This window comes from Hemitrygon akajei, chromosome 7 (genome assembly GCF_048418815.1).
Source record: "Hemitrygon akajei chromosome 7, sHemAka1.3, whole genome shotgun sequence".
NCBI classification, from domain to species: Eukaryota; Metazoa; Chordata; class Chondrichthyes; order Myliobatiformes; family Dasyatidae; genus Hemitrygon; species Hemitrygon akajei.
The window spans coordinates 158,230,996-158,258,623 of NC_133130.1; the positions used below are offsets into that span (position 1 = coordinate 158,230,996).

The 27,628-nt window shown below is 45.8% G+C and overlaps 1 protein-coding gene and 1 non-coding gene across 3 annotated transcripts in view; one reads left to right on the forward strand and one right to left on the reverse strand.

The window, feature by feature from the left end:
- The window catches only part of col5a1 (procollagen, type V, alpha 1), a 298,663-nt gene extending 276,468 nt beyond the window's left edge, over window positions 1-22,195 (forward strand). Inside the window, exons 59-67 of one of the 2 annotated variants that reach the window (XM_073052280.1) lie at window positions 713-820; window positions 1,420-1,473; window positions 3,448-3,483; window positions 5,299-5,352; window positions 7,636-7,894; window positions 9,355-9,467; window positions 13,076-13,144; window positions 18,462-18,695; window positions 19,860-22,195. In XM_073052280.1, coding sequence (XP_072908381.1) covers window positions 713-820; window positions 1,420-1,473; window positions 3,448-3,483; window positions 5,299-5,352; window positions 7,636-7,894; window positions 9,355-9,467; window positions 13,076-13,144; window positions 18,462-18,695; window positions 19,860-20,006 — 1,074 coding nt within the window. In that variant the 3' untranslated portion in view covers window positions 20,007-22,195. Of the gene's footprint in view, window positions 1-712; window positions 821-1,419; window positions 1,474-3,447; window positions 3,484-5,298; window positions 5,353-7,635; window positions 7,895-9,354; window positions 9,468-12,954; window positions 13,024-13,075; window positions 13,145-18,461; window positions 18,696-19,859 lie in introns of both variants that reach the window. The other variant, XM_073052279.1, reaches the window with a different exon arrangement.
- On the reverse strand, window positions 4,688-4,779 carry LOC140731318 (small nucleolar RNA U83B). Its single transcript, XR_012099793.1, has one exon. It is a non-coding gene; the product is annotated as a small nucleolar RNA U83B (small nucleolar RNA).
- Window positions 22,196-27,628: the final 5,433 nt, after the last annotated feature.

The following is a 27,628-nucleotide window of genomic DNA, read 5'->3' on the forward strand; positions in this document are numbered from 1 at the left end:
GTTTTAGCTAATCTCCAAATAATGAACTTAAGTTTCCTCCTGTTCCGTCAGCTTGTTGAAATTGATTTTCGAGGCATTGCGCCCATCTCCTGTTTTTTAAGAAAGCTTCATGTGTGTGGAAGTCCTCACTGCCGGTTTAAGCCCCATCCTGGGTGTCCCCTAAGCATTAACAACTGCGTTATGGATCCTGGCTTATCCTCTCTCCGGAAACATGGCTGCCAGTTGACTTTCTCAATGTTCTGGTCTCTGTGACCACGATGTACAAATTAGACTGCACTTTTAGCATGGAGGTAGTATCACAAAGCTCTTTAAAGGAGTGTTATCTGGCCAAGAATATAAGGAACTGGCAAGAAAGCTAATTTTAAGGTGGGTAATGGAAAAAGAGAGGTGGGGGTAGTGGCATTTGAGATAGAGATAGTGGAATTGCAAGGTTTAGTGCCATCAGTGGTGGCAGGATTAAAAATAAGAATATGGAAGAGACTAATCAGAAGGAGTGGAGGAAATTATGAAATAATGGAGTAAATTGAAAGTCTGGATGAAAATTTACAAATCAAAACGCTTGTGCACCAAACTCCACTGAAGATGGGCAAGCACAGAAGGCAAGAAACTCCTTCCTAACAAAGTGACTATCTTGGAGACTGTAAATGTAGCAGCTTGAAACCTGGCTGTTTGTCAGTGCAAGTATGCAGTGACTGTATGGTTTGTGTTCCAGGGTCACCCAGGTTTGATCGGACTGATTGGGCCTCCAGGAGAACAGGGGGAGAAAGGTGACCGGGGTCTGCCAGGCCCTCAGGGATCCGTAGGTCCAAAAGGAGATTCGGTAAGTGCTGAGCGATCTCGAGTTTTCTGACCACGGCTTCCCTAATCAAGGAAGTCTCTCACTGGAGGCTTTAAGTGAATGGATTTGGGTGCATCCAGCCAGTGAACATCACCATCCTCACTGTGGGTCCAGTAACCAATGGCAGGAGCATTACTTTGTCTGATTTGGTTTTGGCATGTGCAAATTACTGGCATTTACCACCTACCTCCAGTCATTCCCTGAGTAATCAGTGGCAGATTGGAGTCCATGAGACAAACTCCTCCCATGCTGCTGTTTTGTAATATTTTTCTACGACTCAAGCAGATGAGATGGTTGATAAACAGGGTAGGTGTTGCGATTAAAGGAAAATTTAGCCCTAGACCATATAAAAATAGCAAGAGCATGAATAAACCAATTGCATTTTTACAGCACACCAATAATTTTATTATATTTGTAGATTTTTTTTAACTGAATGCTAATGTTCAAATTCCCCACAGGGGCATTGGACTTGATTCTGTGGACTGTTAGTCCAGTCCTCTAGATCGTTCAAGGAATGTCATCACCACTGGTTTATTCTACCCTGTGGTAATTTACAAATCATGTTTATAAATCTCTTTCAGGGTGTCCAAGGACAGTCTGGGCCTATCGGTCCTCCAGGCCCCCCTGGATTAACCGTAAGTATCAAAGGAATCTAACAGGACTCCAGCGAATTACTCAGAATGTTGATAAAAGTATTTGCTGAATGTAACATATCTCTGCTCACCAGCTGAATGATTAATTTCCCTCAATACCAAGCTTTACTGCAGGCTTGGAAATGTTAGCTGTTTTAAAAATAAAAATAAGTGTGTTGGGGGAGATATTATCTGGAAAGTTAACATTAGGAGCCATCTTACAAGCTTTTTGGTGTGCATCTTTAATGAACTATGCCCTGGTTCCTGATAAGAGTGTCAAATTGAACTCTTTACCAGTGTCCACTAGCGCGCTACAGCAACTCAAGTCCAAGAGGTGTCAGCTTCGGAGCATCAGTGTCTGTTTCACCACAGCCTTCCCATTAGGATGTGGAGGCGAGTTGTAACCCATTCTTGGCACTCTCTGTAGTGACGACCTACAGGAAGTAGAGACTCAACTTGCAACTGATGAGATTCTCCAGAGGCTTGCACAACCCAACCATGACCACCAAAGGAAGTGATTGAAATCAGGGATGGGGAGGGACCAAAACTGTGAAGAATCACGGGAGGTTACAGAGAGAGGGAGGAAGAGAGAGAGAAAGAGGGACACAAAAAGAAGGGAGAAAGGGGAAGAGAGAGAGGTGGGGCAGGATAACAAGGCCACTAAAGGATTTGGAATAACAGAAATTAATTTAAAAAGCGAGATTTTGCTTGCTGAGAGCTCAAAGACAGCAGGAACAAAAGGCATGAGAGAACAAGACTTGGTACTCAGTAGGTCGGGAGTTTTGGATGCATTCTGGTTTAGAGAGGATCTAGAATATGGTGTGGCTGACCCAAGTGCACTGGAAAAAAGTCAAATGTAGAAGTAGCAAAGTGCGGACGAGGGTTTGAGGGACAGAAAGGACAGAACAAGGGAAGAGTTGGCCAGTGTAACAGAGGTGAAGATCGCAGTCTTGGTGAAGGGTCTTTGATGTGTCTTTAAATTTCACCTTAGAGTCAAGTACATCACAGTATTACGCAGTTGTGTTCCGCCTCAGGCAGCTGCCGAGGAGCTGGATGGAATCGGGACTGGGAAACAAAGCTTGTAGCAGGGATAAGATAATTTCTGAGATTTAGTTGGCAATTTCTGCTCTTCTTGTTCAGGTGAAGATTGTGAAGGAGAGCAACAGGCCATTTACTTCCACAAGAACAGCTGTTGGTTTGTTTCAGATCAGAATCAGATTTTTCATATCACCAGCATGTGTCATGAAATTTGTTGTCTTTGTGGTAGCTGTACATTTCAATACATAATAACAGAGAAAAAATTACAGTGTGTGTGTATATATAAATGTAAAACATAGTGTGGTAGTGTTCATGGGTTCATCCATTCAGATAACTGATGGCAGAGGGCTCAAAGCTGTTCCTGAATCATTCAATGTGTGTCTTCAGGCTCTTGTACCTCCTTGCTGATGGTGGCAAAGAGAAGAGGGCATGTCCTAGGTGCTGGGTGATTCAGGGAATTAAATTCTTAGTTGGCACATTGAACTCAGCTTCTCACGAGTCTTTACACAGTGTTCCTGCAACACAAGAGGGAGAGTGAGCTGCACTTAATGTCTTGCACAGTGAAGTTAATGAGGGACAAATGTCCAGTTGCATCAAAGCTTCATTGAAGAACGTCACCCAATGACTAGTACACAGTAGCCTATCATATGAAGGAAATAAACCCAATTGTATTGTTGTATTTTGTATTGTTGTATTGTAATTGTTGTATTTTTTCTATCAAAAATACAACCTGGTTGAATTATTAACAAAGGAAATGCCCCACCCTTTACTACAATATGTCCAATGGAAGCAAATTTCCACTACAGCTGATGGGTTGTGTGAAATTATCTAATAGTCTGTTTCCCCCTGAGTCACAATTTGTTGAATTTAGTTCCTGATGTTACACTCTGTTAGAAAGCCATTGACCAATGAAAACTGAGGCTTGCTTTCTTTTAACAGGGTCCTCCTGGTCCTAAAGGGTCCAAAGGTTCAACTGTAAGTACAGTTCTAGTCAGTATTTGTAGAGTTGATGAGTTGGTTCACTATTCCTCTGTTGCTTGTTAACCAGAAATCAGCTTAAACTCAGAGAAAACTTTGTCGCCAAAAGTGTGTTGAGAAAGGGGACCTTGCTCCCACAAGAAGTGCTTGACACACATTTGAAAGGTGCACTTGAGGAAGCTGGACAAGTGTACGAGGGAGAAGAGAATAACAGTTTATCCTCATAGAGTTGGCCAAAGATGTCTTTGTATCATCGCTAGCAGTTTTAGTGGTATCCTCATTCCCTGTCAATTGCAAGAAGTCCGTGCTCATATCTCTTCCAAACAATCCTCCCCCTCAACTTCATGTAATCACAGAAGGCCTTGGTCTACTGATTGGGGCTCACCAGAGACCTGCCCAATTTTTGTCTGAAATCCCACCCTCGTTTAAAATGATTTATGGAACTAGTTTCAAGAATCTTTTCACTTGGGGCATTCTGGATGCTGCTAACTCACTGATGGGATCTTGAAACCTGTAAAAAGAAAATCAAAGAAGGCATTCGGCCCTTCATAGTTGTACTGGCTCACTGAAGGAGCAGTCCTGCTGAATGAGCCCTGTAAGGGAGGGCAAGGAATGGAGAATCATAGCATGGGACATTGTGCTATCATATTTTTCAGTTAAGGAGCTAAAGGGTAACTTGTTGGTGGTACCAAATTCCACACTGTCACTTCCTAAAAAATGTTTGTAAGCTTAAATAGCGCAAAATGGAGTTTCTTCTGAGTACTGAATCTTTGCACGATAATAATGCCAATGCCTCTCCATGTGGACTACATGTCCAATGGGAGGGAGACAGATTAGACTTCCTTAAATCAGGAGTGGACTGTAGAGCAGTCTGTCACCACATTGGGTCATGGTGAGTTATAATACAGACAGACTGAGATAGATGGAACTTGGGAGAGAGTTCACGGGGGATATTTGCTGCAGATGAAAACATCAGCCCTCATCCTGCTCGCTGGGTAATCGTGGGACTGGGCCCGGAATCTCCACCTGAGCAGCAGTCCGCTCCCCCTGTATTCATTAACCCTTCCACATTCCTGCCCTGATCTAACGTCTAATCTCCACCCAGCACATACATTCAAATCACTGGCATCTGTGCTCACAGATAAAAACTGCTTCCAGTGGAAGTTGGAATGTTCCGGAGGTAGAAGATTGTGCAGGAGATTCTAGGCTCAGTGGGAAGGCAGGAAGGAAAACGTTCACTGCCTTAATCTGTCTTTTTCACGCTCATTCTCCAAAACCACTTCATTGCAGAGACATTCTCTCTGAAGTGTGGTGCAGACAAGAGTCGCGGCTACCAGTACCCAACAGGAGTGAAGCCACCATGCGGATTCATCGGAGCGTTAGAACAGCCCAAGGGCTCAATTACGAGGACAGATTACAGACAAAGATATAAACTGTAGAGTGTGCAAGGGGAAGGGGTGGCAAAATAGTGTATAATTTACTTTTATGCTTTTCTTGTGAATGCTGCTTATCTGATGCTACGTGCCTGTGAAGCTGCTGCAAATAAGTTTTTTCTTGGCCTGTGCATACATCGACAGTACCTGTGTATTTGACATTGAACTCGACTCGAATAAGGATTTTATACAGTGTGTCATGAAGTTCTGGAATTGAGCAAACCTACGACCACAGATAGAGTGCACGGGAGCTGGCTGTTTGCGAGACGTCTTGCTTAATTCTACACCTGTATTTTCTCCCTCGCTCTGAAATACCGTTCAGCTCAAAATTAGCTGCCACCATAAATGGAAATAATGGGTCCTATTTCATTCCCTACAGGGTCTCACTGGTCCCAAAGGTGAAACAGGAACACCAGGACCTCCCGGTCCTCCTGTAAGTAGGCAATTTATTCTCAGGAATTTATAAAATCCTGATACCTTTGTTGAGTGAATTGCTCTGTCCACTGCAAAAGACAGGATCTCCCAGTGGCCGCCGATTTCAAATCAACTTCCCATTGCCATGCTGATGTGTCTGCCCAAGGCGTCCTCTTCTGCTACGATGGGGCCAAACTCAGGTTGGAGGAGCAACTCCTCTTGTTCCATCTGGGTAACCTCCAACCTGATGGCACCAGCGTCGATATCTCCAGCTTCCTGTAACTCTTCCTCCCTCTCCCTTTTCTCTTTACCCATTCCTCATTCTGCTTAGTCCTTCTCTCGTCCTCACCTCCGCCTGGTTCCCTTTCTCTTTCCTTTTCTTCCATAGTCCACTACTATTAGATTCCTTCTTTTCCAGCCCTTTACCTAGCTTCTTATTTCACCCCCCCTCCACCCACCTTCCCCCACCCCTGCCAGCTTGTACTCCTTCCCTCCCTCTACCTTCCTGTTCTGGCTTCTGCCCCTTGCTTTCCAGTCCTGATGAAGGGTCTCAGCCCAAAACATTCACTCTTTATTCCCCTCCATAGATGCTGCCTAGCTGCTAAGGCTCTCCGGGGGGGGGGGGGGGGGGGGGGGGGGGGGGTGTGTGTGTGTGTGTGTGTGTGTGTGTGTGTGTGTGTGTGTGTGTGTGTGTGTGTGTGTGTGTGTGTGTGTGTGTGTGTGTGTGTGTGTGTGTGTGTGTGTGTGTGTTGCGTGTTGCGTGTTGCTTGGGATCATGCCCTTGTTGTTCAATGTGGATTAGAGAGCTCTGTTCATATCAAATTAATAATTTATACCACCTATACATTCAGTTTAAAATTTCTGTTGCACATAATGTGAATTAAGAAGGTTCTTTTCTACATGCTGTACGAGCACAGCAGTCCCTGGAGGACGTCTTCTTACACTGGGAAGGCAATAAATTCTGGACAAGGTGAAGTGGGTCTTCCATCTAGTTGATCTTCCAGCAGCAATTGATGTTTGCCTCGTGTGTGCCTGGATGGCAGTGCCTTCCCTTACCCATTTGCTCAGGATGGGCCTTGACAGACACACAGTCCATGAGGATAGGTTACTGCAGTGGGTTAGGGCCCCTCTCTACATGTTGTGGGCTAGAGCAGCCCCGCGGCACATTGAAGGTTACAGAGGCCCCTCAGTGCAGAGAGTCACAGTGACCATGATGAGTGCGACTGCCCAGCTCCATAAATTACAGTGTCCTCCAGCGCATTAGAAGTTACAGTCCTGCCTTCTACAGTCTAACGTTCTGAGCCCCTGGGTCAGGCAGTTACAGTGGTCCGTCTGCATTGTTTCACATCATCCCCTCAACAGACTGAGATGTAGAGACCCCTCTGAGTGTCACTGCCCTCCTGTGTGCCTGGGCTTGTTCTCTAAACTGATTTGTAGTGCCTTCTCAGTGCACACTATCTCTGTACCCAGTGAGTTAACTATCTCTCTCCCTCTCTGTGGAATGACAGTACAGTGTGAGGACCTGTACTGTGTAAAGCTCCTCTGCACACTGTGAGTTGGAGCTTTCCTGTATTTTCTGTGACACGGTCGCATAGTGGTTTGAATAACACTTTACAGCCCCAGCTGTAAGATCGGGGTTCAGTTCCTGCCGCTGTCTCTAAAGAGTTTTAACATTCTCCCCATGACAACATGGATTTCCTCCAGGCGCTCTGGTTTCTTCCAATATTCCAAAAACATATGGGTTAGTAAGTTGTGGGAGTGCTGTGTTCGCGCTGGAAGCTTAGCGACACGTGTGGGCCGCCCAGTCACCGAAGCAAAGCAATGCATTTCACTGTTATTTTCGATGTTCCTATGTACATGTGACAAAATAAAGCCAACCTTTAATCTTTAATATGTGTCCCAGTGACTCCCACGTAGGGAGGTGAACCTCTTCCTCTACAAGATACAGGTCACCCTATACCTCTGTACAGTGAGGTTTATTCCCCTCCCTCTGTACAGTCACTGTTTGTCCCTTTCCTACAGTATAGACCATCTTGCCCTTTCTGTACAACCTGGGTCACTCCCCTGCCACTTTACAATGAGGGTCACTCCCTCTTTACACTGTGGGTCAGTTATAACGGTCTTTGGTGCTTCCTCTGATGTGAACCTCAACTTCTCATCTGTGTCTCTACATCTGCAATAATGAACAACTTCTGCAAATGTTCCTCAGTTACCAAATGTGGCTCGTGACTCACTCACAAAGTATTTCCAGACCAACTCCCATTCTGTTTGCTAAACATAAACAATTGTGTTTCACCTGAAGGGTCCCGTCGGCGAAGTCATTCAGTCCCTCCCGTTCCATTCTTCGAAGAGAGCCAGGCGTTCCATTGACGCAAGCCAGATCCTAGAAGAGGGGAGTCCGGAGAATTACCTGGATTACGCTGACGGCATGGAAGAGATCTTTGGCTCCCTGAATTCGCTGAAACTGGAGATAGAACAGATGAAACACCCCATGGGCACTCAGACCAATCCTGCACGGACCTGCAAGGATTTATACCTCTGCCACCCTGACTTCCCCGATGGTAGGCACGAGTGTGGGAAACCAAGGCATCCACTTTAAGTTGGAAGCAATCTGCAATGACAATAGTTTGCCTTGATGGCGACTCCCTAATACCTGTATATCCAAAGTTTTCGAGGGGACCTATTTGAGGTGTTTAAAAAGTACAACAGGGTCAGGGTCAGTAGTGACAACTCGTTCCCCAAGAAAAAGGAGTCCTTGATTTTACGGTTTGAGCCAGGTATTTCAGGGGTGATGGTAGGAGGCAGTTTTTAAAAGAGTCATGGGAATATAGAGCCCTCCTCCTCAAAAATCTATTGGAGCCCAACATCAAATGGAAACTTTAACTGAGCATGATTCATATTTTCATGTACGAATGTTATGGGTGGATGGAGTTGAGATAGATATGAACCTTGAGCCATTGTTAAGGCTAAAAGGACTTGAGGAGTGGAATGAGCAATTCCATATTCAGTGTCCTGATGATACATTGTATCATATAATTGACTTTGGATTGTATCAGTTCCCATGGGAATGATGGTCCATCCCTAGATGCCACCAACAAGTTATATGTCCAGCTCATAAAGTACAGCTGTTGGTGACCTCTGCACCCATCCACTGTTAAACAGAGCTAATGGATTTACGGGTGCAAGAATGGCTGCCTAACCCAACCATTGGATTGCCATGTGTGAGAGCAGATTAGACATCAGCAGGGAGGGTGGAAAGTATGGTTGTATCACAGGTTCACGTCTGAATAAGTGAGTCAGAACAGGAGGAGTGACCTTGGGAAGGATTACTCACTGTCGCCACCAAGGGAAGGCAAGGGTATGGTTATGCTGGCATTCTGCTTGCTATGGAAAGCTTGATGAAGGATCACAGTGGTAGGGACATGAGAAGATGTGACAGAATGTATGATCGGGTGACAGCAACATCGGAGTTCATATCACCTAGTCCTAAGAGGGGAAAATCAAGGGAACTGAGGGGTCATTTGGTAGGAAAATTAGAAAAGATGTTGAGAAGGACACCAGGAAGTGCCCGAGTACATAGGGCAGTGACTAACGGAGTAGGCATTGTGGCCTCGGAGCCCTCAGGGAGCTCTAACCAGAGTGTTGTCAGCAATGGGCAGCTTGCGCTGGGAAGAATGGTGAAGGGCCTAAGAAAAGGCTGATGTCAAGCAGTCAGTAGGCATAGGGAGGGAGTCAACAATGCACTGATCACAATGGGGCTCAAAAGGTCACTGGATTTTTGGAGCAGGTTTAATAGTCTGTTAGACAGTATGGTTCGACTTGTCATTAAAAATGTGAACTTCAACACATTTTACATACTGGGGTTCAGCAGAACATTAGTCGAGTGAGTTCAAAGAGCATTAAATGGCAACAAAGAAAAAGAGGCCAACCGTTGCTGAGGATACTCCCCTTTATCATTGCACTGGTTCCAGAGTGGTGTGTTTTTACCAGCCTGCGTATACCATCTTTGTTTTCCTGGCAGGTGAATATTGGATTGATCCAAACCAAGGCTGCTCCAGGGACTCATTCAAGGTCTTCTGTAATTTCACATCCGGAGGTGAAACTTGCATCTTCCCGGACAAGAAATCAGAAGGAGTAAGTCTTTGTTAAATCTCTTGCCGACTTACAAAGGACATGACTGTGACTGAGATGCATTTAATCCATATTGATGCACCATTAACAGAATTAAAACCAAGTGATACATAGGATAGATTTTGATTGGCTACTTGAACATGTCACTACTGGGCCTGTTCTTTCATGTGTATCAGGACTGCCCAAATTTTCAATCCTGTTCGAGTCAGTGGAAAAAAATTTCAGGCAGCTTCTTGGTGATTATATAATCTATAAAGCAATTTTTACTTTTGGATGGTCCATTCAAATATTGAGCTCAGGAAATTTTCTGAGTTAAGAATTTCTCCAGGGAACACAGTATGGACAAGAAGGTCCATCGATCATCTGCCTTTCAATAAAAGCCTCGGGAAAGCTCCCCATGCAGGTCTGTTTAGTAACACTGTTAATCTCAAAACAATATCCTCATTCACAGAACAACACCACTGACACGCAGGAATACTCCAGGCACAGAACACTTAATATCACAGAAAGGGAATATATCACCAGAAAAATAGCACAGAACAGCTTCATGTTCAATATCCATAATCAAAGCAACAGACACAAAATGCTGGAGGAACTCAGCAGGTCAGGCAACATCAATGAAAATGAATAAACAGTCGATGACTCACAATTATAGGACAACATTTACACTGAAACCATCACATTGAAAGGGATGGGTATATTTCTGTTGCCAACATACAAAGGGCTATAAGACATAGGAGCAGAATTAGGCCCATTGAGCGTGCTGCACCATTCCATCATGGCTGATCCCAGTTCCCACTCAACCCCATATACCTGCCTTCTTGCCATATCCTTTGGTGCCCTGACTGATCAGGAAACGATCAACTTCTGCTTTAAGTATGCCCACAGAATTGGCCTCCTCCGCAGTCCACAGATTCAGGATGCTCTGGCTAAAAAAATATCCTCCTTACCTCTGTTCTAAAAGGCCGATCCTCAGTTTTGCTATATTCTGTCACTGTAGGTCATCCTCTCAATGTCATTATAAATGTCCTGTTGCTGCAGTTATTACGTTTTGACTGTAGCTGAGCTTTTTTTGAATATTACTTTGGGCCTGTAGTTGCTCTCCTGTGATTTTGTCCATTCTCCATTCACAGTGGGTAGCACACTTGAAATGCTGGGGGAACTCATCAACTGTTTATTTCCCTCTGTAGACGCTGATTGACCTGCTGAGCGCCTCTAGACTTTGTGTGTGTTGCTCAAGATTTCCAGCGTCTGCAGAATCTCTTCTTTCTGTTTGGTGTTATTTCTGTGACTAAGGGTTTTGCTCTTGTGTAGATTATTCTACACCTACAGATCGATAGATTAATACCTGCAGTCATGCAACTACAGAGCATAACCTTTGAGAAATTTGACAATGGCTACATTCACTGATTGACATTTACGGAATAAAATAACTCCCATAGTTACATAGCAACCATGACATTCAAAAACATCTATTGTCACTGGACACCGCACACTACCTACAGACACAGTAACATTTATAATCAAAGAACAAAGCCCACGGACAGAAAACCAAACAACATCTTTGATCAGAGTCACAGCCACAGTCACCAGGCAGTAATCACAGACAGAATGGTACGTCGCGCTGTTGAAAAAGGACAGCTACAGTCAGGAACAATGTGGTGTAAAAGCAACCCCAGTTTATATGTAATGAAGGGATACCCCACTTCCCCCCACCCCACAGCCTTGGAATGGCACCTGCAGACAAAGAGTACATTCCCACTTCATGGTACCATGGCTGCCGCCTGTTTTCCAGAATTTTCTGTTTTGGGGTTCATCTGGCTTCTGAGGCTATATTCATCGCTCAGATAAATTGAAAAGAATACGTGCTCATCCACACATCAGACTGTGGAGTCTGGCTATGCACGAAGTTCTGTGTTGCCTGGACCTGAATGTGACTGAGTGTAGCCCCACAAGCCCATTTAAATCCAGTAACCTTTATCATGAGCCTCACACAAGAGCCCCCATTCTTTCCCTTGTAAATGAGGACGAATTGGGGGAAGGGCTTGTGTCCAAAGAGTTCTGAACCTCCTCCAAGGCAGAGAGAGGTCAAACCTACACGGGGAAGGTCACCAAGTGTTGTTGAGGGAAGAGGAACGAGAGAAGGTGTCAAGATGTTTAACACTCCATCAGTGAGAACCCTTTGAGCCAGCATTCATGGATGATTGAGCATCTGGTGGACTGACACTGGGGAGAACTGTAAACGTTCATTTGGGGTGAAATAGGCTTTAACTGACAGCTCCACCCACAGTACTGTACCATGAATGGACCAAATCTTTCCCCCTTTCTTTTAACAAAAGTTTGATCATTAACCAATCACTATACAGTAATCAGGGCACCGTAACTATTTAGTGTCAAATTAAAATACAATTATTATTATTTTCAATGCATTTGAGCCCCTGATGGCCCACCATTTCCCAGAAATCCCCATTGAGTCATTCGAGACCACATGTACCATCTCCATGGGTGTAACCCCAGAAGAGGAGCAGGCAGTCAGTTTGGGCAGAGCCGTCGACTGCTCACCCCAGATCCTTCCCCCTTCTGCACCCCAACATCGACTGGTGCATGGTGCTGACAGGCCTGTCTCGGTCAGGCACCCCCAGTTGGGGCAATGGTGGGGCAATTGAGCAGGACAGTGAGAATCGTGATCACTCCCCACACGTCCCGACTGGAAGTGCTGAGTGGGTATCGGCTCAGGAGGGCTCAGCTGACGAGCCATCATGGCTTGACGCCATCTGATGGGTGTGTGTGCAGTTTCTGCCTGTCACTGGATGGGATTCTCCCACATCCCAAAGATGTGCATTTTAGTTGGCTGCTGTAAATTGCCCCTGGGGTGGAGGTGAGTGGTACAATGTGGAGCGAGCTGATGGGACTGAGAGAAAACAAAACGAGATTGATCAAAATAGTAGTAGATAATTCACACGTACTTGACGGGCTAAAGGGCCTGTTCCCATCGTGTCGCTCTACAAAGACTCTCCCTCCCTTATGGAATCAGTTTGGGGCCTGTAGCTGATGTAGTACAGGAACCCCAGACTCCACGGGGAGTCATTGAAAGAACTGCGGGCTCCATAAATCTGATACGAAAACAGGGGCTGCTCAAAGTCCTCAGCCGGTCTCAGTATCCGTGCCTGCTGCCCGACCTAATCCTTGTGTCCAGGTCTGCCTGCCTTTCTTCCCAGCGACCGCTGGGGTCACAAAACCCTGTGACAGTGGATGCCCCTACAACCTGTTCCTGGTAGGGGTCAGTGCCGAGAGGCCCCATTCCTCAGTGGTCAAGTTCCCTCATGACAGGCAGCAGCTGTGAGGTCTGTACTTTGGGTAGAAACAAAAGGGTCGGTGCCCAAGCTGTGCCGTTGTTTAAGATCTCTGGCGAGTTCAACATTTCTCAGGCTGTTAGCTCTCACATTAACGTATTTTCCTTTTCTTCCTTTGCCATCTCATCTCACATCAGGCAAGAGTCACTTCTTGGCCCAAGGAAATACCAGGCTCCTGGTTCAGTGAATTCAAGCGTGGTAAACTGGTAAGCGGGCATTACTTCCTTTCTACTCTGTAACCAGTCTCATATTTTACAGAGCAAAATGGCTCGCTGGCCGAAAGAGCAGCCGGGTGCATGGTATAGTCAGTACAAGCGAGGTGCCCTGGTAAGTGGTTAGACTGCACTGTGTTCCCCCTTCTCCTGGCTGGCTCAGAATGGATCTTTCCTATCCGACTGTTCGGCACTGTCACGCTGGCTTTACACACCTCAGTCACTCTTACAGAGTTACTCAGACAAGCACAGGTTGGTCACTTCTACCCAAACGGTGCACAAACAAAACCCAGTTGCTGTCTGTATTCCAGTGAGGGTCGGTGTGTGTGGGACCCGTCCCCCAGTGAGGGTCAGTGTGTGTGGGACCCGTCCTCCAGTGAGGGTCAGTGTGTGTGGGTCCCGTCCCCCAGTGAGGGTCAGTGTGTGTGTGGGACCCATCCCCCAGTGAGGGTCAGTGTGTGTGGGACATGTCCCCCAGTGAGGGTCAGTGTGTGTGTGGGACCCGTCTCCCAGTGAGGGTCAGTGTGTGTGGGACCCGTCTCCCACTGAGGGTCGGTGTGTGTGTGGGACCCGTCTCCCACTGAGGGTCGGTGTGTGTGGGACCCGTCCCCCAGTGAGGGTCAGTGTGTGTGGGACCCGTCCTCCAGTGAGGGTCAGTGTGTGTGGGTCCCGTCCCCCAGTGAGGGTCAGTGTGTGTGTGGGACCCATCCCCCAGTGAGGGTCAGTGTGTGTGGGACATGTCCCCCAGTGAGGGTCAGTGTGTGTGTGGGACCCGTCTCCCAGTGAGGGTCAGTGTGTGTGGGACCCGTCTCCCACTGAGGGTCGGTGTGTGTGTGGGACCCGTCTCCCACTGAGGGTCGGTGTGTGTGGGACCCGTCTCCCAGTGAGGGTCAGTGTGTGTGGGACCCGTCCCCCATTGAGGGTCGGTGTGTGTGGGACCCGTCCCCCAGTGAGGGTCAGTGTGTGTGTGGGACCCGTCTCCCAGTGAGGGTCGGTGTGTGTGTGGGACCCGTCCCCCTGTGAGGGTCAGTGTGTGTGTGGGACCCGTCCCCCAGTGAGGGTCAGTGTGTGTGTGGGACCCGTCCCCCAGTGAGGGTCAGTGTGTGTGGGACCCGTCCCCCTGTGAGGGTCAGTGTGTGTGGGACCCATCCCCCAGTGAGGGTCAGTGTGTGTGGGACCCGTCCCCCAGTGAGGGTCAGTATATGTTGGAGCTATGTACTAGCAAGGGTCAGTTGATGTATGACCTGACCCATAATGAGGGTCTGTGTTTTGAAAACCTCTACCCTAACAAGTGTGATGGAGCTGAAAGCTTAATCCTTTCCAATGCCTTTGTACATTGTCTGTTTGTCAATGGTCCTGAAAGGGGATGAAGTTTGATCACCATTTCACACACAGTCTGAGCAGCTCCTTGTCAGCAGCCCTGATCATCCTCTGCACTTCCCCCAGCCTCTTCCTCTCTCATCCCTCATCTTACTGTGCTATGAAGGAATGTTTACCTTGCTGCAGATTTCTCTTTGCCCACTACCCCCACTTGCCTCTGAGCTTTGGCAGTGAGCCTTAGAAACGACAGCCACAATTCTGCTGCTTTGCCAGTTGTATTGCGGGCTATGGACAGCTGTCAGTACATTGGCCAGGGGTGGTGGGGCAGGTGTGGAAGACCTCCAGGGCCACTCCCACTCCTTGAGAGAGCGCACTAGAACCTCCTTCGAGTTGTGAGGTGGAGCAAGAACTCCACGTAGTTCCCCTTTGAGTTAGCAAAGGACCTGTTTCACCGAGAACTGAAGTTGTTTTCCCACTTGGTGTCAACAGTCGTGATTACAAAGGGACTCTGAAGCATACAGAGGCCCTTGTTCTGACTGGCTGGCCTCAAACATCACAACCAAGCTGTTTTGATTAGATTCAATATCTCTGACTGATGCCCAGTGACACCTTTAGTTCAGTTCGAGGAACTCCGTTTTTGAGAGGCTGCCGAGATCTTGAATACCTGCGGTGGAGATTTAGTTATATAGCTTCATGTATATGGAGACACCAGAGAAGAGGGGATAATGCCCTCCGAACAGAGCAGGCTGTGAAGATTTAACACAACCAAATGGAGCTTTGGTGCATTAAAGAGAAACTCTGGCCACAAACCAGGGGGCAAAAGTTAAAGGTAGAGGAACCTGTGACAAATGAAAACTTTTAGCTCAGCTGGCTGTAAACACCTGGAGGATGTGTTATCTGACAGCCAATGTATGTGGATTTGGAAGTAACTTTTCAAAGGATTTGAAAATAATTGGAAAAGGGAAGCTGTGTGGTCAGGATTGGAGTTACTTGGAGAGGCCCCTCGAAGGCCCAGCATTGCCACAGGGGTAACAGGGGGCACCATCCAACCAGAAAGTACAATGAAATATTGGTGAGAGGTGTAAGAAGGTCCTAGACCAGGGCTTTTAAAATGGCCAAAAAGCTTGATGGAGTGGAGGTGAAGATGTTTCCTGATATGTATAAGACGAAACCAGTCATTTTGACTCATACATAAGATCTCTTCACATACACAGGAAATTCTTCAGCCAGTGAGTGATGAGAACGTGGAAGTTGCTACCACAGAGATGAGGAATGTAGATGTGTTTGCTAAATGTAAAGGCATGAGGAAGAGAGGAGTGGAACGATTGTAGAGGGGATGAGGGGCAGGAAGTGGGGAGGAGGGTCATGAGACCACACACAGCAACCCATTCAGGTGGAACTGTTCCCAAGCTGAGTGATTCCTGTGAGATCAACTCCCAAAGTAGCAGTTAGTCAAGAGATACAGCAGGTTAAAAAGCAAAATCAGCTCTTAAAAGTTATGACAGCTAAAAGTTGAAATGTGCAGCAACTTCCAGAATCAGGTTTATTAGCATCGGCGTTTGTAGTGACAGTGCAAGAAATAAAATAAATAATGCAAAAGGGAAATAGTGAGGTTGTGTACATGGGCTCGAGGACCAATCAGAAATCCGACGGCAGGGGAAGAAGTTCTTCCTGAAACATTGAGTGTGCACGTTCAGGCTCCTGTACCTTCTCCCTGATGGTCCTTACTGATGGAATAGAAAGTTGAGCCCGGTTTATCCTCCCTATTCCTGCCAATGACATGGGTCAAGGATCAAGGTCATTGGGAGCCCAGTTATTTCGGTCCCTTCAAACACGGGCCTCCAGGGTAACTTCTGCTCTAAGCAAAGACAAAAGCGGGGTAGTGTAACGGGTTCTGGTCCAGATGCCTGCCGCATCCTCTCACGCTTGCCGCACTAGCATCCATTCCCCTTCCCACTCTTCCCGCATGCGTTTTCTTCCCCATGTTCAGTCTCACGAGAGCTGGAAGGAATCTGGAAACAGCCAAGGATCCTGGATTAGTGGTTGGTAAACGAGTTTTGTTTAAACTTGGCTTTTTTCCTGACACTCACAGTCTGACGGCATGAAGGACTCTGTGCCTCGACTTTTCAACTGGACCCATGACCCAGTGTGGAATCCCACCTACAGACAGGCTGTGTGTGTGGGGGGGGGGGAGTGGATCACAACGGGTTTCTGGGGGTGCTTACAGGGGGGAATGCTGAGTACAGAAAGTGTGCTGAAGGGAGGGGTGAGGGCAAGGCAGGTGAGCTTGGACATCAGAGGGAAGCTGTGGTCAGGCCGCATTTGGAGTATTTTGAGCAGTTTTGGGCCCCTTATCTAAAGAAGAATGTGCTGGCATTAGAGAGGGTCCAGAGGAGATTCACAAGGATGATCCAGGAATGAAAGGGGTGATATATGCATAGTTTTTGATGGCCCGGGGCCTGTACTCGTTGGAGTTCAGAAGAACGGGGGGTGGGGGCTCACATTGAAATCTATCGAATAATGATAGGCCTAGATAGAGCAAAGAGGATGTTTCCTATAGTGGCTGAGTCTAGGGCCAGAGGGCACAGGCTCGGAATAAAGGACATCCCTTTATAACAGAGATGGAGAGGAATTTCTTTAGCCAGAGGGTGGTGAATCTGTGGAATTCATTGTCACAGACAGTTGTGGAGACCAAGTCATTGGGTATATTTAAATCAGAGGTTGATAGGTTCTTGATTAGTCAGGGCATCAAAGGTTATGGAGAGAAGGCAGGAGAATGGGGTTCAGAGGAATAATAAGTCGGCCATGATGGAATGGCAGAGCAGACTTGATGGGCTGAATGGCCTGATTCTGCTTCTATGTCTAAGTGGAACCAGGATGAGTATTAGATGGGGGAGAGGGGATGGGATTTGGGGAAGGGTGAAGACAGCAGGATTGATGCATGGCATTCACGTTCTTGTGGAAGGTCACACTGAGACAACAATAGCCAAGATATTATATCTAAAGAGATTAAGAAAAGCCACATCGTTGAAGACCAGTGGTTTTAACAGCCACTAAAATCCAATGCAGCTAATAATAACCAGAGGGCAGTGGTTTAAAGACATTAGCTAAAGATCAAAATAGCTGTAAATTTGTTTTACAAAGCAATCAGAATGCATTCTTTGAAACAGTGGTGGAAGCAAGTTTCATAATGTTTAAAAAGATAGCTAGATAAGTACATGGGGTTTGGGGACAGAGCAACGAAGCAGGACAAAGAGGATTGCTCTTTGAAAGGACAGGCATGGGAAGCTTACGTTATGCTTTGTAGCTCCAAAACATAAAATTAATTGAAAAGAGAACAAAGGAGCCTGAAATACGAGCCTAAATTCGTTTTGCTTTCAGCATGGCACGCACATACCACATATGCATATAACCTATAATGCATTATGTAAACAACAAAGAATGCTTAATCAAACAACATATTTACAGTATTACTCAAGTATTACTGAAATATTAAGTACACAAGGTAAGAAAAAGCTATGAAACAAGACAGGTTAAGGGCAGATTTATTAAGCCTTTTGTGATATCCCATACTTAAACTATTATTTATAAGGGTCCCAAAACTATTAAATTATTTATGGCACTATTACCAGTGACCCGGGTTCAATTCCCACCGCTGCCTGTAAGGAGTTTGCACGTTCTCCCCATAACGAAGTGGGTTTCCTCCGGGTGCTCCCACAGTCCAAAGTTGGTAGGTTGATTGGTCATTGTAAATTGTCCCGTGATAAGGCTAGGGTAAATCAGGGATTGCTAGGCAACATGGCCCAGAGGGCTGGAAGGGCCTATTCCACACTGTATCTCAATAAATAAATAAACTCCCTCCCCATTTTGATGTGAGCACAAAGGAAGGGGTTTTGTTAGCCAGAAGCAAATCATTCACTCTGTCAGGACATGGCAAAGGGCAGGTTTGCCTTCCTTAACTACCTAGCAGATGGCCGACTGTGGCCCCTTTCCAGCCAGGGGTTCCCAGAGGGTCACTTCATTCTCGTCCGACTGTGTGTGTGGAAGGCACAGTGTGTGGTTTGGTGCCATCTCCCAGCCCAGTTGTCTCGTTCTCTCTTTCCCGCAATCAGCTTTCCTATGCAGACGCAGAAGGCAATCCCATCGGAGTGGTGCAGATGACCTTCCTGCGGCTGCTGAGCGCCTCCGCCCATCAGAACCTCACCTACAACTGCCACCAGACGGTGGCCTGGTACGACTCGACCACAGACAGCTATGACAAGGCCATTCGCTTCCTGGGCTCGAACGACGAGGAGATGTCGTATGACAATAACCCTTATATCAATGCCATCATGGACAAATGTGCAGTAAGTGCCTCCTTGCCAACCACCTACAATCGGGCAAAAAGGTTTTTCTAACTCAGCGAACACACTGGCTCCAGATTAATCTTTTGCATAGACTGGACATGAAGCTATGGAGCATTCAGTTGGCACCAGTAAGAGCTACCCTTGCACCACGGATATGCAAAACAATCCACTGTGGTCCCTGCACCCGGCCTGTTCCGTTAGCCAGACATCGTCAAGCCACCTATCACTGAATCCACCTCACCATTCCTGCGTTCAGCTTCTACCCAGTCAGAGCACTTGCCCACTCGATCTCTGTGCCCACACAGTTGGTATCCATCCCATCTTGGACCCACTCTAGTCAGGGACTCTCTGCATCCCTGCATCCGTTCTAACCAGGAACCTCTCCACCTCTATACACACTCTAGTCCGGGATATTCTCTAACCCAGCGCCCCCTCCCCCCAGCCCCACACTAACCCTCTCATTAACAAGGAGTTGTCCTCTTTCCCACATTAACCCAAGCTCCCACTGCTGGCTGTGTTCCTGGTAAAGCAAGGTTGAGTCCTTGGAGTGGACCCTGGTGGGCAGTATCACTGAAGCCAGAGTGTGCTGAAGCGGCTCTGTACGAGAGCGACTCATCAACGGTCCATTTCCCTCCACAGACGCTGCCTGACCCACTAGGTCCCACCAGCACCCTTTGTGGTGCTCCAGGTTCCAGCGTCTGCGGTCTCTTTGTGTCTCCCTAGAGGAGAAGGTGATTGCCTCCTGAGACTAAAGCTGTGAGGATCTGCCATTTCTTACCCTGGAGTGTCAGCACAGTCCCGGGGGGAGAAACATCAACTGCTTCCAAAACCGACTTCTCACACTGACTAGCTCACTCAGAAGGAATGGTTAGAATTGCTTAGTTGAGTGGGGGAGTTAATTCTTCTGCTGAAGCAAGTGGGGGGGGGAATTTGGAGCTCTAACATTTTTCTGTCATCATTCTTTGGGTTTTTTTCTGTTTTGGGGATGTCCGTGAAGAGCAAGAATTTCAGGTTGTATAATGTATACATTCTCTGATATTAAATTGAACCGTTGAATTCTATTTAAGGGGCAGGTTTTGGCTCAATCAAATGTCAGGATTTGTTTGTAACTCTCCCACGTCGCTTCCTAACCTGCCCTTTTTTTCTTGTCCTTGCCTTCTGCAGGAGAAGAAGGGTTATCAGAAGACGATATTAGAAATCAACACCCCCAAAGTGGAGCAGCTCCCGTTCATCGATATCATGTTCAATGACTTTGGAGAGTCAGGCCAGAAATTCGGCTTTGAAATTGGACCTGTCTGTTTTGTGGGATAAAAGAAACCAAATCAAAACTTTACTGATTAAGAAAAATGTCTAAACACACATACACACACAAACACAAACACATACAGAGGAAGAATGGAAGTCTGCAAAGTGAACAACACTGTAACCTCAACGTGCAGATTTTAAGATGTGCGATCTCAGAGACTGCAGGGCATGGAGCCACTGTCCAACTCTAAGGTGCTTCTAAGGAAAAGGAAGTCTACATCTCGCAATGAACCTCTTGGCCATCGTCCCCTCCCCTACCACCACTAACAAGCCCGGCGAAAAATTTGATGGACCCAAAACTGTTGATTCGCAGCCGCAGTTTGCGCGGAGTTTGCACCAGATCGCCTTGCCGGTCAGCCTCGGAAAGGCAGAGTCAGGGCTGGTGCTTCGGGGGCAGCTGACCCAGTGACTGCCCCCACCTCTTAACAACCGCCTCTGCCTTCTTGATACTGACCGAACAATCTCTGTACTTCCTGCAGGTTTTTTTTCTCTTACTTCAAATTCATAGCCTTTTTTTTAAGAAAGAAAATCTCATCAAATAAATGTCTTGAATTGAACCCTTCCTCGGAAATGGTGCTGACATTTTATTATTTCTTTTTAAAGCAAAAACAAATGTTTGTATGTTTGTAAGTAAATATTTTATTGTATAATATTTTTTATTTTCCTTGCAGCTTCAGGCTTCAAAATCAATGCATGTGACTTGACTCTGTTAAACTGTACAAGGTTAACTCTTAATTTTTACCTAATGTGCAAATATATATAAATATATAAATATATAAAATGTGTTACATAGGATTAATAAACCGGCTACGCTGCAGTACCAAAGCACACGGCTCCATAACACATACTTTGGCGGTTCATAAACGCAGCCGGCTCGCTGCTTTTGTTTCCCGACAGCGGACAAACCACGCCTCTTGAACTTTTGTGTTTAACTCTGTTTCGCAAAACCGCATTGGTGCTAAATATGGGGGGGTGTTAGAGGGGGAGTTTGGGTGTGCGTAAGAGCCTTTTCAAAACCTGTCCTTTGCATCACTCAGCTTCGTCTTGCCACCGAGGACTGAACGGGAGTCTTGTCCCCCAATGAGGGGACTGAAGAATTGGCGCTATTTACAGCCTCCGCGTGTGGTACTATATTGTCCAGCTAATGCCGACCATTTTCTTTACAAGGCATGGCAGATCTTCTGGAACAATGTCCCAAGGACTTAGAGTCCCTATTTTTTCTTCTGCATTTTGCTAACACAACTTATAGACATTATGCATGTTGTTACATAAGATATTTCAGTGAAATTCTCCTTCAGTGTGTCTGGGCCTCACCCCAGGCCTGCTTTGTAAATTGTGCTTTATTTCTCGTTATCAGTCTAAAGGCTAAAAGGCATCCAGAACCTGCTGTGGTAATTTAAGGACCTGTTGGAAACATAGCGCTAGTCTTTTACTGTAATCTTTTAATTGCTTAAATTAGTGAAATCCAATTTTGAAATTGCTTTAGAAATCATCCAGCGCGAGGATTTTAAGTATTTTTTAAGTTGTAATATTTTTTCAAAAGTGAAGTCTTTTGCCCTCATCCTTGCCTGACTCTTGCAGGTTTCATTAGCCTTGGGGTCTATGAGTCTATTTTATCCATTCCCACTCTCCTCATCCACTGTTGAATGGCATGCCCTTCCCTCACACCCATCAAGTGACTGCCAACATTCTCAGCTTATTTTTCTCCCCATCCACAAACACCTGGGCACTTTCTCCCCATATTTATATCTATTTGTCTATCTCCCTCTCTCACTTTCTCATTCACTTTCCATCTCTCTCTCTCTGTCCCTCTCACTCTTTCACTTCTCTCTCTCTCTCTCTCTTTCACTTGCCATCTCTCTCTCTATCTCGCACCACCCATTCCCTGGGCCTCTCGCACTTTTTCCCCACCCATTCCCTAGTCGCCTCGTTCTCTCTCCACCCATTCCCTGGACCTCTCTCTCTCTGTTTCTTGGCCTGTTCTCAGCCGTTGCCCAAGCCTACTCTGCTTTGGCATTAAACAGAATTTTTGTAATTTTGTTTTTCTTACGAAACATAAGACTTGAACATGAAGTGTTGTTAATGACAAGTTGTTGAAAGATTTTTTGATACTTTTCATTGGCCCTGATTCTTTTAAGGCAATCATGTGAAAATCTGTAAATGATTTTGAGATCCCAATAAACCTGTTCATGAAACTAAGATTCCTGTCCTATCCATTCGCAGCACCAGAAGTTTCCAGAACCTGTTGTTAGGGAGAGTATGTGAATTTGGTCAAGTTTCAGCTTGTCAGAGAGAACCAATGTGAATGTCCAAAGGGTAAGTCATGTCTAGTGGACACGGTTGATGTTGTGTGGAAGAAAAACGATTATTCATGTGAACAACCAAAAAAGTATTTGACAAGTCTGCGTAAAAGACTATTAACCAAAATAAGAGGGATGGGAGGAGTGGCAGTTTTTTGGCTGCAACTGGTTTGGAGTGGAGTCAAGATGCAAGGGAAAGGTAGGATTAGTCTAACGGTGTGACTTACCAACAATCTCAGGAATTGATTTCCTGGCAATGTTATGGATATCAGTATTGTTTGGTAAGTTTTCTGAACACAGATAGGAGGCAAAGAGCTATGGATTGGAGTAAAAAGTTACTGGTCAGGAAGTGGAGAGGAGATTCACCGGAGCGAGATATTAGGTAACAGATTACATTTCTATTCCCTTGAATATAGAAGATTAAGAGATGTTCTTAACTAAGTGTTTAAGGTGATTAAAGTATTCGGTTGGAGACTGTGATGTATTGATCATAGCCTCTGACTTGTCTTTATCATACTGAATTACTCAGTGTCCAGAGGAACCCTAACTCTTCACTGGCAATGGTGAAGCAAAGTGTGGAGCCAATTCCGAGTGTGCTGAGCAAGCATAAGATAGATACAATATATACAAATCATGAAAATGTTGCCTTATGTCTCTTAGCGTTATGGGCGCAAATATCTACTCTTTCATTTTGAAAAGTACTTCCTCTGCTTAGCCAATCAGAGTGTCAGCCTCTGAGTTCATTTGTGTGTACTTTGTGTGATCTCCTGTCAGTTTTTTGAACTTGTGGGGTTTCTGTGACCTCCTGGCTCTGACCACGCATCCTTCCAGTTTGGCTTGTTTATGCGGTCCACAAGTTGGCTTGTTACCTGCATCAGGCTTGACATCATCCCCTTCTGGTCCACGCGGATTCCTGGGCTCGTCGGGGATTGTGTTCATGTGATTCACACTCCTCTCCAAGCACTGCTTCAGAAACAGACATCACAAACACGAGAAAATCTGCAGATGCTGCAAGTCCAAAGCAACACGCAGGAAATGCTGAAGGAAGTCAACGGGTCGGGCAGCATCTTCCTCCCCACCTCCTGGTAAATCATTTGCATGGCAACTGGAACACCGTTCCCCCCCACCTCACCGTTACTGAGGTAAATTGATTCATTCTGCCTTTCCTCCATTGGTTGGCTGTGGGCCACATGTAGGACTTCAGTAAAATGTGAAATTACATTCTTGTTTATCTTCAATACATACTATTGTTACCTGGTGGTTGATTAAATATATTGTCTGTCTCCTCTTCCGCAATGTAGATGGTGTCTCAGATACAGGGTGGCCTCTGCTGGGTTCTACGATCATCCCAGTGTCTCTTCCACTCACGTCAAACAATGCCAAGTTTAGTTCGTTTGGCAGCAGAATACTCCAAGAGGGCACCTTATCTCCCACAGTGGGTTCAGCACTTAGAGCTCGGTCTCTTCCATCAAGGCTTGTGAATGGCTGGCTGATGTTGCACTGTACTCTTCTGGACCTCTGTGTCAGGGTGCTATTACTTAGACAGTTCCATCTGAGAGCTGACATACTGCATCAACTGGACATGGTCGAATAGTTCCCTTCTTAATTCACCAAGTAGTTAGAGAGTCGCACATTTTCATTCACGAGTCTTTCTAGCCTCTGTTGCAGAGCTGTATGGAGTTCAGGTTCAAAATCAATGGAAGCAAATACTTGTGAACTTATTCAGCCGTCAGGTGTCCCAAAGTATTCCAGCTCCTGGCATATATTAGGAAATAGCTCAGATGTTCTGCGTTCATCCAGGTCCCAGTAATCACATTGTGGTAATAGCCACACTGGTCTGATGGACATCAGTTCTGTGCGCCACAGTTCCTGAGGAGTTACTGGATTGTGTAGTGGGAGAGAAAGTTCAGAAGAAGCACGTGGGGTCAGTTGAGACATTCTGTGCACCACAGTTCCCATGGAGATGCTGGATTGTGCATAATTAGGCTCTTGGCAAGGGCCAATAAAACGAAGTTAGGTTTAAGTGGAGTGGCCATTGTGGGGTTGGGCCACTGTTAGTGTAGGGAGTTCAGGCTTTGGCAGACAGAGACTTCAGTGAGGAGAGGTGGAGGCTGTAGATAGATTTTTCATTTAACTTTTGTTCCTTTCGTTCATATTGCACGGGTAAAGCAGTGGGGATACCAGGCAGGATAATGGAATGCTCCTCTTGCAGGATGTGGGAAGGCAGAGAGACCTCCAATGTCCCTGGTGACCACACCTGCAAGAAGTGCAGCTTCTTTCAGACCGTTAAGGAATTGGAGCTGGACCTGGATGAACTCCAGGTCATTCAGGAGACTGGGAGGTTGATCAGCAGGTACTGAAGAGAGAATTTAGGGAGGTAGGTAGAAGGCTGAAAAGCAGGACCTTCAGGATAGTAATCTTTGGAATGCTGGCTGTGCCACATGCCAGTGAGGGTAAGAATAGGACGATTTGGCAGATGAGTGGGTAGCTGAGGAGTTGGTGCAGGGGCAGGGGTTCAGATTTCTTGAACATTGGGGTCTCTTCTGAGGAAGATATAACCTGTAAAAAAAAAGATGGGTTAGACCTGAACCCAAGTGAGACCAATATCCTGCAGCTACAGCTGTTGGGGAGAGGGAAAGCTAATTTGGCAGGGGGATGGGAACCAGAGTGATAGGGCTAGGTTGGGGTATTTGGTATACAAGTAGGTGCAATGTGTAGTAATACCGTGAAGAAGGACAGGCCGAAGATTGCAGTCAATGGAATGAATTAAAATGTAACCAGAGCAAAATCAAAAAGGGTGATGAATACAGGACTGAAGGTGTTATATTTGAGTATACTCAGTATATGGAATAAGGTAGCTATTCTTGTGTCGCATTTAGTGTTTGGCAGTTATGACGTTGTGGCCATCTCTGAAACCTGGCTGAAAGAAGATCAGATTGTGAGCTTAGCATCCAAGGAAACACATCGTATCAAAAGATCAGGCCATTAGGCAGAGGGGGTGGGGTGGCTTTGTTGGTGAAAAATGAAATCAAGTCCTTAGAAAGCAGTGACATAGAGTTGGAAGATGTAGAAGTCCTTGCAGGTAGAGTTAAGAAACTGCAAGGGTAAAAATATCCTGATGCGCATTATATACAGGCCCCAAGCAATAGCCAGGTTGTGGGACGTAAATTACATTGGGAGATAGAAAAGGTATGGGCAAAAGAGCAGTGTTAGAATGGTCATTGGGGATTTCAATATACAGGTAGTTTGGAAAATTCAGGTTGGTGCTGGATCCCAAGAGATGGAATTTGTAGAATGCCTACAAGATGGCTTTTTACACCAACTTATGTAAAAAGTTAAGCCCACCAAGGGAAAGACAATTCTAGACTGGGTGTTGTGTAATGAATCATATCTGATTAGGGAGCTGAAGGTAAGGGAACCCTCGGGAGACAGTGATCATAATATAATAGAATTCTCCCTGCAGCTTGAGAGGGAGAAGCTAAAATCGGATGTATCAGTATCACAGTGGAGTAAAAAAAATTACAGAGGCATGGCCTCTGATTGTAAAGGGACACCAACAGGGATGACTGGAGTTTTTGGGAGCAATTCAGAATATGTAGAATAGATACATCCCAAAGATGAGGAAGTATTCTAAAGGGCGGATGAACTAACCGTGGCTGCCAAGGGAAGTCAAAGACAACATAACACCAAAAGAGAAGGCATATAATATAGCAGCAAATAATGGGAAGTTAAGGATTGGAACGCTTTTGAAAACCAACAGAAGGCAACTAAAAAGCCATAAGGAAAGAAAAGATGAAATATGAAGTTAAGCTAATCAATAATATAAAAAGGGTTAGCAAAAGATTTTTTTCAGATAAGTAAATAGTAAAAGAGAGACAAAAGTGGATATTGGACCACTGGGAAATGATTCTGGAGTGGTAGTAATGGGGGAGGGGGTCAAAGAAATGGCAGATGGGCTGAATAAGTATTTTGCATCAGTCTTCACTGTAGAAGACACCAGCAGTAAGCCAGAGATTAGAAAGTGTCAGGGGGCAGAAGTGAGTGTAGTTGCTATTACTAAGGAGAAGGTGCTTAGGAAGTTGAAAGATCTAAAGTAGGTAAGTCACTTGGACTAGTTGGACTACTCCCCAGGGTTCTGAAAGAAATTGTGGAGGCATTAGTAATGATCTTTCAATAATCACTGGATCCTGGAATGGTTCCTGAGGACTGGAAGACTGCAGATGTCACCCCACTGTTCAAGAAAGGAGGCAGAAGAAAGGGAATTTTAGGCCAGTTAGCCTGACTTCAGTTGTTTGCAAGATGTTAGATCCATTATTAAGGTTGAGGTTTCAGTGTACTTGGAGGCACATGATAAAATAGGCCAAAGTTAACATGGTTTCCTGGCAAATTTGTTGGAATTCTTTGAGGAAATAACAAGCAGGATAGGCAAAGGGTATTCAGTGGATGTTGTGTACTTGGATTTTCAGAAGGCCTTTGACAAGGTGCTGTGCATGAGGCTGCTTAACAAGGTAAGAGCCCATGGTATTACAGGAAAGGTACTAGCATGGCAGAAGATTGGCTGACTGGCAGGAGGCCAAAGAGTTGGAATAAAGGGGTTTTTTTCTGGTTGGCTGCTGGTGACTGGTGGTGTTTCCCACAGGTCAATGTTGGAATCATTTCTTTTCATGTTAAATATAGAAACATAGAAAACCTACAGCACAATACAGGCCTTTCGGCCCATAAAGTTGTGTCGAACATGTCCCTACCTTAGAAATTGCTAGGCTTACCTATAGCCCTCTATTTTACTAAGCTCCATGTACCTATCCAAAAGTCAATGATTTGGATGACGGAATTAATGGCTGTTTGGCCATGGTTGTACACGATACAAAGATAGATGGAGGGGCAGGTAGTGTTAAGGAAACAGGGAGTTTGCAGAAGGACTTAAGACTGACTGGGAGAATGGACAAAGTAGTGGCAGATGGATTAGTGTAGGGAATTGTATGGTCATGCACTTTGGTGGGAGGAATAAAGGTGTAGTCTATTTTCTAAATTGGGAGAAAATTTAAAAATCAGAGGTGCACAGCGACTTGGGAGTCCTAGTGCAGGATTCCCTAAAGTTTAACTTGCAGGTTAAGTCAGTGGTAAGGAAGGCAAATGCAATGTTAGCATTCATTTTGAGAGGAGTAGAATATAAGAAGTGCAAGGGTGTATTGCTGCATCTTTATAAGACGTTGGTCTGACTGCACTTGGAGCTTGTGAGCAGTTTCTGGCTCCTTACCTTCGAAGAGATGCACTTGCATTGAAGAGGGTCCAGAGGTTTATGAGAAGGATTCTGGGATTGAAAGGATT